This window comes from Pipistrellus hanaki (genome assembly GCF_964339955.1).
Source record: "Pipistrellus hanaki genome assembly, chromosome: 10".
Taxonomy (NCBI): domain Eukaryota; kingdom Metazoa; phylum Chordata; class Mammalia; order Chiroptera; family Vespertilionidae; genus Pipistrellus; species Pipistrellus hanaki.
The window spans coordinates 46958553-46972974 of NC_140512.1; the positions used below are offsets into that span (position 1 = coordinate 46958553).

Genomic DNA, 14422 nt, shown 5'->3' on the forward strand with positions numbered 1-14422 from the left:
AAAATACAACTAAAATATAAAATGGACATTACCCAGAACTACAGGAAAGTCGACTGACTGGAAATTCTACAACGAGAAGCAAGGAGAAAACCAGAAGGAAGCGCGGAGGAGCTGTAAAAGCCTGAGGTACAGAGACACGCGGCGCGCGGAGAGGACGGAGCCGGAGAGGAGGGAGGCTGAGTGCCTGGCTGGCGTTCCCTAGCAGGAAGGAGATAAAAGCTCCGACTGTGTTGGGCCCCAGTTCCGACTGCTCTGAACCCCAGTTCTAGGCCAGACACAGGGAGCTGGGCTGTAAGGCGGAACCCCGGGGGAGCAGCGAAAGGCGGTCCCGGCGGCGCGCACATTGCGCGCAGAGAAGAGACGGTTGGCTGTGCCGCAGGATTGCCCTGGCAGGAAGGAGACAGGGGCTCCAGACTGCTCTGAACGCCACCTCCAATCCCACTACCAACTGAACTGAACCCCAGTACCGGGCTCATTGGGGGAGAGCCTAGACTGTTTGGTAGCAGGCGAAAATCGAGGGCACCTTTCTCTCAGTGGCCCTTGCAATGAGTACTGAAGGACCCTGAGACCCAGGAACCACATAGGGCGGGGCTGACGGAAGCCAAGGCTGTAGGCTCCACCCTGAAACTCCGCCCCATCTGTAGCTGCGAAATGCGACAACGAAATAGATCACAAACGAAAGAAATGGAGGACAAAAAGCGACTGGATATAGAGTTCAAATCTATGCTTATAATGTTTTTCAAGAATTTCCTAGAAAAGATCGATAAGACCTATGAAGATATGAAAAGAGATCAACTAGAATTAATAAGGAATCAATAAGAAATGATAAGGGATCAACAAGAAATGATAAGGGATCAACAAGAAATAAAGAATACATTGTCTGAAATAAAAAATATTATACAGAGTCCTAAAAACAGAATGGAAGATCGCAAGAATCAAGTCAAAGATTTGGAACATAAAGAGCCAGAAGACACTCCTCCGCAGAAGCTAGAAGGCAAGAGAATCCAGAAAATTGAAGATAATGTAAGAAACCTCTGGGACAACTTCAAGCGAACCAACATCAGAATTATGGGGGTCCCAGAAGATGAGAGAGAGCAAGATATCGAAAACATACTGAAAGAAATAGTGACAGAAAACTTCCCCCACCTGGTGAAAGAATTAGACTTACAAGTCCAGGAAGCACATAGAACTCCCAACAAAAGGAATCCAAAGAGGACCACACCAAGACAAATCATAATTAAAATTCCAAGAGCAAAAGACAAAGAGAGAATATTAAAAGCAGCAAGAGCAAAGAAGGTAGTTACCTATAAAGGAACACCTATACGATTGTCAGCTGATTTCTCAACAGAAACCATGCAGGCCAGACGGGAATGGCAAGAAATATTCAAGGTGATGAATAGTAAGAACCTACAGCCAAAGATAATCTATCTAGCAAAGCTATCACTCAGAATCGAAGGTCAGATAAAGAGCTTCACTAATAAAAAACAGCTAAAGGAGTTCATCACCACCAAACCAGAATTATATGAATTCAGAAGAGAAAGTAAACAAAGATAAAAATTATGAACAACAAATACGTAACTATCAACAAGTGAATCTAAAAACCAAGGAAATTTTAAAAAAAAAATCTGATGAACAATATTAACTGTTGAATATAATAGAATCAGAGGTATGGAAGGGGAGTGAACTGACGATTCTTGGGGAAAAGGGGAGAGGGGGATATGGGAAGAGACTGAACATAAACTGTGCACCTATGGATGAGGACAATGGGGGGTGGGGAAAGGGCAGAGGGTGGAGTGGGAACCTGGTGGAGGAGAGCAATGGAGGCGGGGGAGGGGGGGGGGAGGAACATTTGTAATAATATGAACAATAAAAATTTATTTTTTTAAAAAAGAGTAAAAGCCTGTACTCTCTTTGTATCTCGGTTGGATTTTGCTGGCTATTCAAGGAATGCTGCTACTGCCTTATGGTTTCATAGCATCTGTTATAAAAGCAATTCCTTCAGTATTTGCCTATATCCCTAGGGTCCTTGAGAACTGATGGGGTGATGGCTGGCCGGGAAGGTCGGGAAACAAGATTGGAAACAGACGTCATTTGTCTAGCTCTTCCATTTTTCTGTAGGCACTCAGGTTAATGTCTTCCTTCAGACAGCCCCACACCTTACAAATTAATGCATGCAGATTGCCTGGTCTATGCCTCCCATTATTTTAACATCCGTGTCTTAATATGCTCAAATTCAGAATAAGTCTAAATTGTGACAAAAAGAAAAGAAATACCTTCTCGTGTTCACCTTTATTGACAAATGAATACTTAAAAATACAAGTACAGGGTGGTGCAAAAGTAGGTTTATAGTTTTTCGTATGGAAAATAATACAGGCCCTAACCGGTTTGGCTCAGTGGATAAAGTGTTGGCCTGCGGACTGAAAGGTCCCTGTTCAATTCCAGTCAAGGCCATGTACCTTGGTTGGGGGCAAATCCCCAGTGGGGAGTGTACAGGAGGCAGCTGATCGGTGTTTTTCTCTCATTGATGTTTCTAACTCTATCCCTCTCCCTTCCTCTCTGTAAAAAAAAACAATTAAAAAGATATTTTTTTAAAAAAGTAAATAATACAACTTTTCATGTAGTCACAACTATAAGCCTACTTTTGCTCCATCCTGTATTTGTCACTTGCAATTTATACTAAAGTGCATACCCATGTTTTCTCCTCTCAGGTATTTTTCTCTGCTCCTACTTCCCCCTTCTCCCCTCGTGTGTGTGTGTGTGTGTGTCTGTCTCTCTCTCTCTCTCTCTCTCTCTCTCTCTCTCTCTCTCTTGTTCTCCTTTACATATACACATAACCAGTTACACATAATTTTCAATTATAAGTCAGTGATAGTAAGAAAGATTGCAATTAAGTAAATTAATGCAGGAAGAGAAATTAGGGTTTCATGATGCAGATTATCAGGGGAGTGAAAGTCTGAATGGTTAGCAAAGAGAATCGGGTGGCTATAAAATGCTTATTCCTATGCGAAAGTTTTGTATTTTTCTGTGCTCTGTCTTCTGAAATTATGCTAGCAGCAAAAAAGATTCTTGACTTTGTCAAATAGTGGTCACGTAAATGTTAAAGATCTTCTGATTTCTTGTATATCGAGAAACAAATGGAAAAGGAACAAAGCTAAAAACAAGCAGTTGCCTTTTTAAATTCCCTAGAAAGTGATACCAGTAATAGAAAAGAAGATGAATAAAACAAAAGACATTTTTAAAACTACCTAAATGTTCTCACAAGCCAGAAAAATTATATGCCAAGATGCCTTTTCTTTTCTCTTTTCTTTCCTTTTTTCTTTCCTTTTCTTTTCTTTTCTTTTCTTTTCTTTTCTAAGATGCCATTTCTTGATGAAACATTTTTAAATAACGTTTATACCTGTTAATATGTTTATTGGGAAGAGCTTGGTAAACTGTGGGTATTGTGTTCAATTTAATAATTCATGAAAAGCATTTGCCTGTAATAGATTAGAAAATTCTAATGTATATGTATGTAGTTAGGATAAGTATTATTATATGAATATAGATGTGTCCTGGGTCATAGTGCAAAATATATTTTTAACTTTAGTTTTTTATTAAAACTGTCTGAAAAAATTGGATAAATTGAGAATATGCAGTAAAAAAACAGAGGACAAAATATAAATCACCCATGCTCTCACCACTGTGAAATAGCCATTGTTAACATTTTGGTATTTGTTTAACCTTATGTTTTCTGCTTATTAATTACACAAATTAATACTTTTTAAACAGTTTCTAGCTTTGGTAGTTATCAAGGTAGACCATCCCTAAAACAACAAAAAAAGAGAGAGCCTCCCTAGGATCATTCTGTTTATGTGACCCAGGAGTGGTAGATCATCTGTTTTCATTCGGAGGTGCCACAGGAAATGCGCTGGTGTTTGTGTGCCACAAGAGGCACACTCGTGGGCTGCAAGAATTTTTGAAACATGCAATACATGATGTTTAATCAGAGGCACCTCTTTTCCTTTAGATTATCAAATAAATAAAAAAATGACAGTAGCCAACACTACAATAGCAATCCTGTGTGAATTAATCAAAATTATACCCATTTTTTTGCAAAATGGCAAAAATATATATTTTGTTGTGCTGCAGAATTTTAGTAATTAGTTTATGTGAGCCATGAGATGAAAAAGGTTGAAAATCGTTGTCGGAGAGCATTTGTCTGTGATGTGGAGTGTTTACATGTTGTCTTTTAAGTTTCACAGAGGAGTGCTCACAAATGCAGTTAGGTGTTCTAGTCCTCTAACAAAACAACGGTTTGTTAAGTGTTCTTACTGTCTTTTATGTGATTTTCCTGTTTCTTATCCTAGTTAGTAAGTTTAGGCAGGGTTGTTTCGATGTTCATAAAATTACAAATAGCTTTGTCTTTATAATTATAAATAAATGTTTTTACATTTTCCCTCCTCCCAATGGTTTGTTTTTTGTTTTTGTTTTTGTTTTTTGTGGTTTTTTTTTTTGGGGGGGGGGGGTTGTGGCTTCTCTGTTGGATATCTTTGTGATTTTAAATAGTAATACTAGTGAGCATCTTGTAACTTCTTTCTTTTTGTATAATTATTAAATTGTACCTTTATCTTTTATTTAAGTTCTATTCCCTCTTCGTATCTAATCTCTTCTTTTATTTTTATGTAGTCAAGATTGAAATTAGTTTTGAATTTTTTATTCATTTCCCAACAAGACTTCTGACTTTTTAAATTGGTTATTGGGTGAGAGATAATACATAGTCTATCTACTATGTTGAAGCCACTGGTTTTTATTTGAGTACATTAGCGTGTAAGGCAGTTCTCATACTATAAATATGTAAAAGGTTTGCTATTTTAAATAAGAGAGTAAATAAGTTGATTCCTAAAAAGATACTTGCAAGTTTTGAAATTCTCTATGATGTTTTACTTTGTAGGTACGGAAAACTTTTTTCACCTTAGCCTTTTGTGACTTTTGTCGAAAGCTGCTTTTCCAGGGTTTCCGCTGTCAAACATGTGGTTATAAATTTCACCAGCGTTGTAGTACAGAGGTTCCACTGATGTGTGTTAATTATGACCAACTTGAGTAAGTAATCAAAAAGATTTCTACCTACCATTTTACATTTAATTTTTCTGAATGTGAAACTAGTATGTCTTAGAGTCTGTGGGAATTTTTTGTCCAATAGAGAGTTGTTACAGGGAATTTTCTTTAAGTGTATCTGGAGAGTAGTATGTAGTATATCCTGTATTTTACTCCAAAATTGTACTTCTGGTTCAGCTACACATTTCATTTATGTTTTATATTCCCTTTCAATTAACAAAGATCCTTTACCCATAGAAATCACTTATAGTTTTGGGGAGGAGAGCAGTTGTTTCAATTAACTTAACCATTATATTTTTGGACCATAGATCAAGGGATCTGATCCTGTCAGCTATTTTTGTAAATTCTGTTTCTCTATTTCTATATCTCCACCTCCTTTAACCCCACCTGCACCCCCAATTTATTTAAAAGTAAAATATAAAATTTTTATACCTAGTGTATCTTTTTCTAAAATTTTTATTTGCTTTTTATGCTAGAGTTTCTCTAACAAATTAGACAATCTCTTTTAATCTTTTTGTGTGTTGTAGTTGCTGCTGCTGTTAAGATGTTACTACTTTTTATGATCACTTGAGCAAATTGAATTCAACTCTGTATTTTAAAGCATATTATAATGATATAATCTGACTGCAATAGTTACATTTTTTTCTAATTCCTTAAAGCATGATTTTTCCCTTCTGATATGTAGAAATTTGCTGTATACAACAATTACTTTCAGATTCTGAGCTTACCTTTTAAAATACGATTTAATTTTTAAAAATAAGCCAAAAACACAACTAATTGAATTTAACAACCATTTCTAAAAATGGAATTTGATCTCCCATATTTCTGTTAAGTCTATAATGTATTCTGATGTATGAAGCTTCTGGGTTTTGCACAAGTTAGGTTTGTTTTGTTTTGTTTTTGTTTTTGCCTCACAGTTTGCTGTTTGTCTCCAAGTTTTTTGAACACCACCCAATACCACAGGAGGAGGCCTCCTTTGCAGAGACTACCCTTACGTCTGGATCATCCCCTTCCACACACTCCTCCGACTCTTTTGGGTATGATTTGACTCCTGCTGTTCAAGTGGCATGCTATTTGAGCTGGTTTCTTTTGGATCTTTAGTTTACTATAAACTTTTTCAACATCTGGATTGTAATAAACTTATTACATCAGTCAGGTATTTAATATACACATTTGGTATAGATACACGGGGTTTAGAGTCCCTGCTTTGTGCTCATCACTTTATTGGGTAATATCAGATATAGAAGTACCGGTACATGACTTCCATTTAGAAACCTAGCATTAACATATGAGACATTGGCAAACAATAAAAATAATATATAATTAAAATCTATAGTTTATGGCACAGTATTTAAAACTATATGATAAGGACAAATATTTTTTGTTTACAGGAGGAAAGGATAGTGAGAGAGAGTGGTCAAGATAATTTAATGAAGAAAGTGAGATTTAAATTGAAGAATCCTAAAGTCTGAATTAGCCTGGAGAATAAAAGCCTGGTGATTGGGATGCAGGAAGTGGGGCCAGGGTGGAGGTGTGGGAATTAGAAATTGCATAAATAAAGGAAATAGCAGTGGTATATTTAGGAGATAGTGAAGAGAGCCTAATCTAAGTCGAGAAGTGTGTGTAAAACTAGATTAGAGAGTCCAGGAATTTAGGTTGGAATTTACACGTAAGAAGGTAAAAAAGAATTAAGGTTTTTTGAGCAAAGGACTAACCTGATCAAAATGGTTTTAAAGAAAGAATCACTTAATAGTGATATACAGATAAATTGGTAGAGAAGTGTCTATTGTAAAGAAGGCCAACTAGGATGCTGGTTGTGAAGACAGTGAGAAGCAATGAAGACAAATTGAAGTGGTAGTAGCATACAGAAGGAATGAATATTCATAATATGTAAAAGAAAAATTAATACTATTAATTAGTTGTGAAGGATAAAGAGGTACATAGTCATCCACATATTCAAGTTTCTTACTAGGGGAAAAAAGAGATGATGATGAGTTTAGAAGCTGCTGGTTTACTTTGAAGCATTTCTTACACAGGTCTTTTTACTCTTTCCCTATGGGATTTGAGGAAGTATAAATTATATCTGGAAGCCTACAGTGAAAAAATAAAGTCTCCACACAGCATTCTGTTCTAGACTATTCTAGAGATAATTAATTAAGATCAGAAATACTTATTGTCAGTTTTAACCCTACTTATTCTCTTCATAATGTAATGCTATTTCTTCTATCCAGAGACATTTAATAATAATAATAATAATAATAATAATAATAATAATATGATACTCTCAATAGGCCTATAATGTTTATGAAGCCAATCTTTCTGGAGATGTAATAGGCTAGAAATTTTAGCAAAAAAACTTTTGTATTAAGGAGTTGGGTGTATTTTCTTATTTTAGACCACATAGAAAATGCAACCACTATGTTCCCTTGACATGTTATAACAGTAATCTTATACCTGCTGTTTCCATCATTTGTATGCAACTATATATATTTTAGGAGAGCAAATCAAAATGTTATTGTTTTGATTTTTAATTAATCCTTTAACTATAACATTTACTTCTGACAGGTTATATAGACTGTGATGCCTTTCTAATGTCACATCCCAGTTCTGTGAGCAGAGTTACAGAATATCATAATGAAATTAGCTTGGCCTCTCTGAAAGTTATTAATGGTAATGATCAGGACATTCGCTTACCAGTGATGGAAATGCTAGCTTTAAGTTAAGAAATTACTTGCCTATGCCATAGGTACTTTATTCATAGTAATCTGAAGTAGATTCTGGTCTTGAGCAAATTTTGGGGAAGATGTTTAAACTTTTATTTTCCTGATGCTTTTCTCTTACCAAGTGTATAGGGATAGTTTGAAAAGGTAGATGCCAATTCTGTTCTATATCAGAATTTCTTTGCATTTTGTTAACTCTGGTAACAATCATGATGGTCATGAAACACGTATAAAAATAGATGTAACCAAGACATTGGAGAAGTGATACATTGCCCAGTTTGGATAAGAAATTAGAGGCGCCCACTTTTCTACTTTTAAAAAATTCTTTGGAATGTATACATCATTGAAAAGGCAGCATTTTAAAAGTTGCATATCACTGAACAGAGGTAGTCACTGCCTCAAAATTTTTAATATTCAAGATTAAAATGAGACCTAAACTAACTGGTAATTTACTGAAAGGTGTTAAATGTAAAAACATATATATAGTTTTTTATTTGGTACTACTTTAAAGAGGTTTGCAGCAAGATTAAGGTAGACATATCATGAGGTGAAAGCCAGTTTGCCAACTGCCAACATACTTTATATGGTATAAATTGCCTTGGTTTTAGTAAAGAATTGCTATCATGGAAATTCAGTTTTATCAATTCCGAAAAATGATGAGAGTTAGGGATATACTGGTTTATATTAACCAAAATCAGAAAACACTAGTTTAGAATGCTAGGTAATTCATTTTAGCTAGAGATAGACCTGTTGTGTGGCCCAAACTAATTATGTTGGATGGACCAACACACACTCTACTTTGAAAGATACTTATGTGAAACCAAATCATAATCAAAAGATTGTTTTTGTTAAGGTTGGAATTAGGACATGGTTCAGATGTTCGTGACATCAAGATATAATAACTTGAGTGTTCTCCCAAATTATAATATACTTGCCTTCAAAGCTAGATAAATTGACTTTGTGGATCAGCACATATCATTCCCTGAGTTGTGTTACATACCAATTGGAAAATTATATTCTTCCGTGCTTTATGTAATAAGTAGATATCCTTTTTGTCTATTATATCCATTTTTTCTTTAGATATCATAATAAAACTTACCAGATTAAATCCAGTATTTGTTTTTCTTTTTTTTTAAATATATTTTATTAATTTTTTACAGAGAGGAAGAGTGAGGGATAGAGAGTTAGAAACACCAATGAGAGAGAAACATCAATCAGCTGCCTCTTGCACATCCCCTATTGGGGATGTGCCCGCAACCAAGGTACATGCCCTTGACCGGAATCAAACCCAGGACCTTTCAGTCCGCAGTCCGAAGCTCTATCCACTGAACCAAACCGGTTTCGGCGAGGATTTGTTTTTCTTACTTCTGTACTAATGTCCTTTGCATACATATTTCTAATTTGATATATGTTACATATTGCTATCTTAATTCACTTAAGTTTCAAGAATGAGTTGCTGTCACTTTGATGTCATAAAATCAGTTATATTAATTAGACTATCTTGTAATTAATTCGGGCTTTTTCTGTTTTCAAGACCTACCTTAAAGTATGCTATTGTCTTGAGACTTCAAATCAGCCTATATAAAATAGCTTTAAAAAATCTGCGCTTTCCCAAACTTTAAAAAAAACAAAAAACTAATATTCTCATTTTACATTATTTTACCTGCTTCCAAAATCTTTTAGCATAGAGTGTACATTTGGCTGCCTAAAGCAAAAGTAAAGACAGCTCTGTCACAAACTAAAAGTTTCTTAACAGAATTAAGAGACCAATGGAGCATGCTAATTTTCCTAACTGCCAGTTTTATCAGTCTTTACCTATAATTCTCATTAGGCTAATACCAATTTTTTAAAGTACATAGCATTTTATTATTTTTATGTTAATTCTGTGTAGATTCATTTAGTTAATATGAATAAACAAAGTACGTATTTCTTTCCCTACCCTTAATAGTGTGCTTCAGAGAAGTAAACTATAAGCTGTTATGATTTAGATTCTGTTAGCATGCTCTGTTCTTAAGGTTTTTGTCACTATTTGGCTTCTTTGTTTCTTCAAACCTTTTTTCTTTTCTATTGTATGTCTTTCCTTCCTATTCTTCTTTAAACCCTCTCCCCTCACAAAATATCTTTTTATCTTCACAACATTGTCTTTCTGGCTATGTTGTAACCACTAAATAATAAATACAGAGTTTGCATAAGATGAGGTAAAATGATAACCAGTCTGAAGAGAGGCTGTTAGTACTAAGTCATTCATTGGTCCTGATGGAGTTCACGTTATCTTCCAAGGGATCCTCATTTCCCAGCCCTCTTTCTGAGGGGCAGACTCCTCACAGCTATTTACAGTCTGTCAAATATTTAGTGTGCTCTGTGATTTATTTTGGGGACAGTGCTGAGAGAGACCTTTTTATCTGCAGTAACAGAATATAGACCTTTCTGTAACCTATTTTCATGGCTTCATCAGAAAACAATTTTTATAAATATTTGCTTTAGTGCTTAATGTATATGATTCTTAGATGTCTCTTATGTCAGTTCTTGGGTATAATACTAGTAAATATTCCAAAACATAGAAGACTGACACTGTAAGAACCAGGATCAGCTTTTGAATTTGGAAATGATCATTTGCTGTTGTTCAGGATTTTAATTTACCTCTTGGATAAAGTAACAGGTAATATTTTTCAGGTCCTGAAATACACATGCATATTCTCAAAATACTTATAATTGCCTAATATTTTCTGTTTTTTAAAAAAAGTCATTTTAGTGACTTTGCTGTCAAGGAATGGAAAAAGTTAAAAAAAAAAAAAAAAAAAAAAGGCAGATTTTATTCACTCAGTCTCTCCCTAGAGCAGGGATGGGGGGCCATTTGGATATTTATAACATCATTCCCAGGCCATACAAAATTACCAACTTAAAAATTAACTTGCTATATTTGATCAAGCATTTAATGAACTCAACCTAATGTCTTAGCAAGGCTAGACCAAACAATCTTTGATTTCTCATATGGCCCACCACACAGGCCAGATGTTCCCTACCCCCTGACCTAGCGCAATCTTGTGTAACTTTAAAAGACAAGAGTTTCTTCAGCTGACTAACCATAGATAATTTCTAGCCATTTGTAGGTTTCCCTGGAGTTTTCTGGATAAGAATCAATGTTATCATTGATAGTCCCTGGAGGTAATAGTTGTAGGCATATTAGTTTTTTAAACTAATACTTTTAAAACCTATTCCTGCTGGGTTATTAATGCTTTATTTTAGCAATTTATTTGAGAATTTGAAAACAACGAAATCTTTATATCATCCATTTTTTTTAATGTTACTATTTCTATAAAGTTGCTCTGAATCTTATCTTCGAATGACTTGATTTTTCCAGGCCCCAAATGCTCACCAGTCCGTCTCCTTCAAAATCCATTCCAATTCCACAGCCTTTCCGACCAGCAGATGAAGATCATCGAAATCAGTTTGGACAACGAGATCGGTCCTCATCGGCTCCCAATGTGCATATAAACACAATAGAACCTGTCAATATTGATGTAAGTATCCAGCATTGTTAGAACTGAAGTGATAGACTTCTATGAATTACAGATCAGAAAAGCCTTGCCATCTTCTCTGATGGCATTAAATGCTTAACTAGTACCAAGTTACAGGCTTATTTTGATTTTTCCCCCTTAAGATACCATCTGTAAAAGTCCTATTTTCATTTATTTAACAGATAATCCACTTGGCCATTTTATGATAAAGAAAAAAATAAGAATGCAGTTGTAGGTTTTTTTCATTAAATCAATTTGAAATCTTTACTTAAATTTTTATAACTTTGTGTTAAATAATCCTTAAAAACTAATATTGCTTTATGTATTTGACATGTAAAGCTACCTTATCTTTTTTACTTTATTGAGTATACCATTATATTCTGTTTCTATACACATCTTGATTTGGGTATTTCTTTTAATGTAAAGTTAGTCATTAAATTTTAATCATTCATTGTTTAAAATGCATCTTCTCTGGTCTCATCATCATATATTGTAATCTCACCTCTTCAGTTATTTTGGCCACCTTCTGGCTGGTCACTCTTGACATTTTTACTTTCCTAGCTTATCTTGTACACTGTAATTTAACTATATACATTAGTGTCGACTCTTCAATTAGATCTTAACTTCTAGACAGCAGAAACCATTCCTAATATAGTTCCTTTGGCACCTATCTTAGAACCAAATACATAATAAGTCCTCAAAAATATTTGTTTCAGTAAAAGATTTAGAAAATAAGGCAGAGGAAATTCCCTATAATATAGATCAGGAGGTCAACAAACTTTTCCCTAAAGGTCCAGATAGTAAATATTTTAGGCTTGTGGGCCATATGATTTCTAATGACAGCTATTGAACTCTGCCATTGTAGTGTGAAAGCAGCCATAGAGAGTGCATTTTAAACAAATGGATGTGGCTGTATTCCACTAAAATTTTATTTATAAGAATAGGTGGTCAATTAATTATATTTTGCCAGTCCCTGATATAGATAAAGAGAGGGAGAGAAGAGAAAAGAGATGAAACACAAAGGATCCATCCAGTAGGACTGATTCATTTAATTGGTCATCCCAATAACTGAGTTACACAGAATAGGATAAAAGTGCCCTTGCCGTCTGAGCTGTGTTGGGTTGGGACCCTTGGAATAATCTTGGAATTAGATATTATGTTCTTCAGAACTTGTGCTTTAGAATAAAGAGGATAGATTAACCTTAACCTCTGTAATAAATATTGAAACAGAAAATCCACAAGATTGGTTTTGTTTGTTTGTGGGGTTTTTTTGCTTTGGAAAATAATTATATTTAAAAAGGAAATTGAAACTGTGTAAACAGGGTACTGGAGTTAATGAGGTGGTTATGTGTGTTAGAAGTCAGGTTGGTCTCATTATACAGGCATTCCTTATATGAGCCCTCATAATTACAAGGTGGAATAGAGAAGCAAAAATTGTCGTAACAGGAAAATATATTAGTCTCCACTCAGACATCCCTTGCCATTTAATATCAGCCTGCATCTCAACCCCTTTATATTAATATCCAACATTTCAATGAAAAAATAATGCGAACTTATTGCAAATCTGGCACACACAAAAAAAGATTTTAAGGATTTTATAAACACTGTAAAAAGTGACTGGAGAACTACTCAAACCATATAAAGCCATGGACAAATACATAGAATTAAGTTAGTCTAGGACTGACAGAAAACACAAAATTCATAAGGATGACAATATAATAGGCTCTTCAAATGAAAATTATTTCAATATCAAAGGATTGCCCTATCTGGTTTGGCTCAGTGACTAGAGTGTTGCCTGTGGACTGAAGGGTTCCAGGTTCAATTCCAGTCAAGGGCATATGCCTGGGTCACAGGCTCAATCCCCAGTGTGGGGTGTGCAGGAGGCAGCTGATCAATGATTCTCTCTCCTCACTGATGTTTCTCTCCCTCTTCCTCTCTGAAATCAATAAAAATATACATATTAAATATCAAAGGATTGAAAGAGGCCCTTATGGGGTTGTGGCACAGGGAATGATGGGTGGGGGGGGCATTTTAAAAGATCAACCAAAGGACTTGTATGCATGCATATGTGCATAACCAATGAACAAAAGACAGTGGGGGGGGGGGGCATGTGCAGGGGAGGTGGTAGCAGCCTGGGAGAGGTCAGTGGGGGGAAAGGAGACTTATGTAATACTTTAAACAGTAAAGAATTTAAATTAAAAAAAGAAAGAGGCCCTTGAAGGGTAGAGTCCCCTAAAATTATTTTTAAATATATTCTTATTGATTTCAGAGAGGAAAGGAGAAGGAGAGAGAGATAAAAAGAAACATCAGTGATGAAAGAATCATCTATCGGCTGCCTCCTGCACACCCCCTACTGGTGATTGAGGCCAAAATCCAGGCACGTGCCCTGAAGGAGAATCTGAGACCTCCTGGTTGACCTGTTGACCTGGTTCATAGGTCAACACTCAACCACTGACCCACATTGGCCAGGCTAAAACTTTTATTTAAATGACTATTATTGTGGTGTAAAAGATGAACTTGAAATTAAGAAATTCAATTTGTACTATCATATAAGTTTGATATTATGACCAATAAAAACTTTATTCTTACCGAAACTGGTTTGGCTCAATAGATAGAGCGCCTGCGGACTGAAGGGTCCCAGGTTCGATTCCGGTCAAGGGCATGTACATTGGTTGTGGGCACATCCCCAGTAGGGGTGTGCAAAAGGCAGCTGATCGATGTTTCTCTCCCATCGATGTTTCTAACTCTCTCTCTCCTTTCCTCTCTGTAAACAATCAATAAAAAGGGGGGGGAAAAACTTTATTCTTTCTCTGTTTATTCTAAGAATTAGCATATTTTTTAAAATTATAACAATGTAAAAGAAATAAACCTTATTATAAATTTTAATTTTATTTTTAAAGAAAAATTCCCAAATCAGACTTTCTTCCCACTTTTTACTATGAATTTTTTTGTCTTTTTATTGGATTCATTTTAAGTGACCTTTTTATAATACTAATTTCCCCAACTAATAAGGTTTTCCTCGATCTAGTTAGATTTGAATACAAAGGAAGAAAAATGTAGGAGAAGGGAATATGGGAATAAACAGATAGT

General features: G+C 35.2%; 1 protein-coding gene across 2 annotated transcripts in view; it reads left to right on the forward strand.

Annotated features, from left to right (window-relative positions):
* BRAF (B-Raf proto-oncogene, serine/threonine kinase) overlaps positions 1 to 14422 on the forward strand; it is a 131434-nt gene that overhangs the window by 65353 nt on the left and 51659 nt on the right. For both annotated transcript variants that reach the window (XM_084896749.1, XM_084896750.1), the window contains exons 6-8: positions 4931 to 5079; positions 6012 to 6131; positions 11176 to 11335. In XM_084896749.1, the coding sequence (XP_084752875.1) occupies positions 4931 to 5079; positions 6012 to 6131; positions 11176 to 11335 (429 nt within the window). The remainder of the gene's footprint in view (positions 1 to 4930; positions 5080 to 6011; positions 6132 to 11175; positions 11336 to 14422) is intronic.